Raw genomic sequence first — 4,191 nt, 5'->3', positions numbered from 1 at the left:
ACTTAGCTTTTTGTAAGAAAACTTTGAAAAGGTTAAGTGAAGCTTGTCATGTAAATGTAGCATACCTTCGTTGCAAAAATCATGTGGTATTTCTGAGGCCTTTTTCAGAACGAGGAAGTGATGGTGAGCAATTCCGACATGATCAGAAAGATAATAGCACAACACCAGGAAGAATTTCTTAATATCATGAAACTGCAGTGTTGTTCCTCATTTTTTCTGTCCATTGTTTTCCTTCTTTCTTCCTCTGCTTTCTTTCTTTCTTATTGTGCTGAGTAAATCTTGAAAATAATAAAAAGTTGACTAATAAATAGTATGACTGGTTTTCACAACAGACGCCAGTAAAAACACATTGATTCCTGTAAAACATCGGTTTTACACATAATACTGCTGCACTTACACTGGAGAATAGCTTCAGGACACATTTTCTTTCAAGGTATTAAAATAATTACGTTAAAAGAATTATAGAATTTGTCACCTTTGTGTGTGGTCACTATACTATAGAGTATATAAATATATATTTATAGAGAATACTCTATGTATTTAAACAATCCACGCCAGAAGTTTCATTTAGTCAAAAACACTTGTGCTTAGCTACTAAATAATGCTAAACTTTACCAGAGGACTCATAAAGAGTTTTACGTTCGTCCATGTACTACTCAGATACAAGTGACGATGCCTTGGTCATGTGACTAACAACCAATGAGAAAGCAGGAGTCCTCCCACGAGGAAGCGACGGAGCTGTATTTAAAAGTGCAGTCTGTGGTAGCTCGCTGGTTAGTGAGGTGTAAAAATGAAGTTTGTTCCGCTGCTGCTTGTAGCTGTTTGGTTGAGCTGTCACAGCTGCAGCTCCACTTGGTCTTCTCCGTCATGTTCTTCTCCTCCTTCACGGTGGTGCTCCTCCCTGGACTCCGCTATTCGCTGTGGGGTAAGATATAAACACAGGTGGCAGATAACGTTTGTTGTCTTTTTACGACACTACATTGACGTCCCTGAACCGATTATCTTACGTCATTCGACGGCAAAAAACACAGTGTATTAATTATTTATTAACTGCAGCCATTGCTGCCGTTGTCCGTCCGAAATCAATGCGCACGGCTGTTTGCTGAGTTTGTATAAACAGTAGGGGCGCTATTACTAACGCTTTACGATGCTGTGGTGTGTTTTGGCTGAATACGTTTTAATTCTTTGTATAATGCTTTTTCGTTTTTGTTTATATATACATGGATAATTTATCTGTGTTTCTTTTTCGGCTATTTGGCCCAAACTTAATATGTTTTGAAACAAACAACAAATTTGATCCCATTTCGATATTTTTGTTTAAACACCTTGGTCTTAGGGTAGTCTGCCGTGACAGTAGTATTTCAGTTCTAAACAAAAGGCGACTTCAAAGACTGATCAACTAGTTTATAAAGTGTCTACAGTGGAGATTTTTGTATTTTGTTCTTGTGAACGGGTGCAACAAAATTCAGTTTTGTTATGAATGAAATGCAATTTATTTGTGTCCTAAATACAGTATGTCACATCTTACTTGCACAAATAGGAAGTGACGTAGTGTATTTGCACACAGCACCTCCCTGTTGAAAAGAAAGGATTCCACTACAGCACATTATAGCACACAGTCTAATCAGGGTGACCCTAATCAGACCTAAGTTTACTTAAGCTCTCTTGTGCAGGTTGTGAAGCAGTGCCTTGAGTCCAACTTCACTAAGTCCCGTATGACCGATGACACCGTAAAGGTTGAACTCTACTATGAGAGTCTGTGCGGTGGCTGCAGGGGTTTCCTCGCCGGTATGCTCTACCCCACCTTGGTTATGCTGCAGGACATCATGACTGTCACTCTTGTGCCCTTTGGAAACGCTGTGGTAAGCAGTGAACTTGGATGTTGGATGTATATGTTTTTGTGTTTACGACTTCAAACGTTTTGCAACCAAAAATTCCCAGGAAAAGCCTGATGGAGCCAAGTACATTTTTGAGTGTCAGCATGGAGAAGAGGAATGTCTGGGCAACATGATCGAGGTGAGGGCAAATCAGTGAAGAAACACTATGCAATGTTCATTTTTTGTTCATTTTGTTATCGTGGCGCTTTGGCCCAGAGGCAATGTCTCTGTCATTGGGGTGGAACCCCAGGGGTAGGGCAGTTGGTACCTTCCAGTGGACTCACCACCCGCAGGAAGGTTCAGGGGGGTTGGTACGGTGCAATGTGATTTGGGTGGTGACTGCTGCCCCCGTGACCTGGTAACGGATAAGTGGATGAAAATGAATGGATGGATGGATATTTTGTTATTGTATTGTATTGAAATGCATTTGTTTTGTTTCTGGTAAAACTGTTACTGTTAGCTGTAGATAACTTGGCTAATTTTATTAACCTGCATTAGCAAAATCTTTTTTGACTTTGGGTTTTTGTGTAACTTTGTTATACATTTTGTTATCGTCTTTCTGGTTAGCTGAATAAATTATATTTGAACTAACTTGAAAGGCCCGTAGTCTAATACTTTCCTTTACTTTACTTTCCTACCATTCAGGCTTGTTTATTGAACATGTCACCTTCAGCGATCGACATTATCTTCTGTATGGAATCTTCAAGTGATGTCATCAAATCAGCAGAGAGTGTAAGTGTATGTATAAGCATGTGTTCATGTTAGCATATGTATTCATTCAACTGTTGTTTGAATTAGAACTTCTTTTTTTTCTTTTTTTTTTTGCCGTTCTTATTCGATGTAGTGTTTCAACATCTATGAAACTGAATTGAGCTGGGGTAAAATCATGAGCTGTGTGAACGGAGATGCAGGAAACCATCTGATGCATCTGAATGCAGTGAAGACCAATGCGTTAGACCCACCTCACGAATATGTGCCCTGGATCACCATAAATGGGGTCAGACTCGATTGAAGCGCTTGTTCAAACAAAAATAATATTTTAATTAATCAGTACAGTTGAAAACAAACACAGTTTTCTTCATTTGCAGGAGCACACAGAAGAACTGCAGGACAAAGCCATGGCTTCTCTCTTCACTTTGGTCTGCAACATGTACAAGGTTGTTTTAACCCTTTTAACTGTTTTCACTTTTGTATATAAAGTTTGATTTTATATAACCAGTGTTTTTTCTATATCAAGGGACCTAAACCTGGTGTCTGTGGAGGAGACAAGAGACATTATAAAAGCTACTGCCACAGAGAGTAGGATGATCAGCATGGGCTGAATGATATATGATGTAATCTGCTTGGTTCCAGATGTGGCTCCTGAAAAAGCAACACTTAGGAACATTATATCACTTAAATTGTTTTAATCAGGTTTTATACACTGTTGATCATTATATTTGAACTTTTTTTGCTTTTAAATCTACTGAATATTATACGGAATAAATAAAATTCTGAAATCCTCACAGATTTATCTTATCTCTCTCATATTTTGGCTTAACAGTTGGACTCTTGTAAAATGTCTTTAAAAATTGAACTGTATCAGGAGTGATAATTTCAAAGACTCATTAGGACCAGTATATCGATAATGAAATACAATAGAACTTGTTTCAAATTGAGTTTAAATGTGGAACACGGTAAATTTTCCACTTTACACAGTAAGTGTCAGTGATGTTTTTAAACTATCCATCCAGCCAAACCGAACCGCCCTAACTGGGATTTGCTCTTGCCCAGGAGGTCACCAATGACAGACATTGCCTCTGGGACATTTGTTTTTTTTAATATTTTACTCTAATACGTACTAATAAGTACATTCAGTTATGTTCTTGTCTTCCTACTTGCTGAAGTTGCACGGTCTTTCATTATGACCTGACAAAAGCAGGTGTAACACTGGTTAAACAGGTTAACCACTGATCAAGATAAGGTTAGGATCAGGGGGAGTGGTAGTCATAGATGAATAACTTAAAATATAATAAAATAAACCAAATAAAAAGAAATTAATTTTATTACAAATAAGCAAATATATATATCGATAAAGCTATAAGTAGGAACAGAAATACGTATTGATTCATCACAACTCGTTTTAAGTTGGAAGCTAAACCAAAATGAACAATTTAAAATATTTATACAGTGAATAAATCAAAGGAACACTTTATCAACGTGGCAGCCATTTTACTTAAAATCTCCTTTTAATATATTGTGCGTTAACATTCTATTGTCTGAAAAAAGTCGATAATACTTGGCAAACTTGGTTTCATTTAAATCAATGATTTAA

The 4,191-nt window shown here is 37.3% G+C and overlaps 1 protein-coding gene across 1 annotated transcript; it reads left to right on the top strand.

The window, feature by feature from the left end:
- Positions 1-790: 790 nt before the first annotated feature.
- On the top strand, positions 791-3,180 carry ifi30a (IFI30 lysosomal thiol reductase a). The gene is given in 7 exon segments (NM_001294195.1): positions 791-925; positions 1,674-1,862; positions 1,942-2,016; positions 2,523-2,609; positions 2,722-2,874; positions 2,966-3,034; positions 3,115-3,180. Coding segments are annotated over 7 exon segments (774 nt in total).
- Positions 3,181-4,191: the final 1,011 nt, after the last annotated feature.

The sequence above is a fragment of the Cynoglossus semilaevis genome, chromosome 20 (assembly GCF_000523025.1).
Source record: "Cynoglossus semilaevis isolate Cse_v1.0 chromosome 20, Cse_v1.0, whole genome shotgun sequence".
Lineage (NCBI taxonomy): Eukaryota > Metazoa > Chordata > Actinopteri > Pleuronectiformes > Cynoglossidae > Cynoglossus > Cynoglossus semilaevis.
This window is presented reverse-complemented; position numbering and strand designations above follow the sequence as displayed.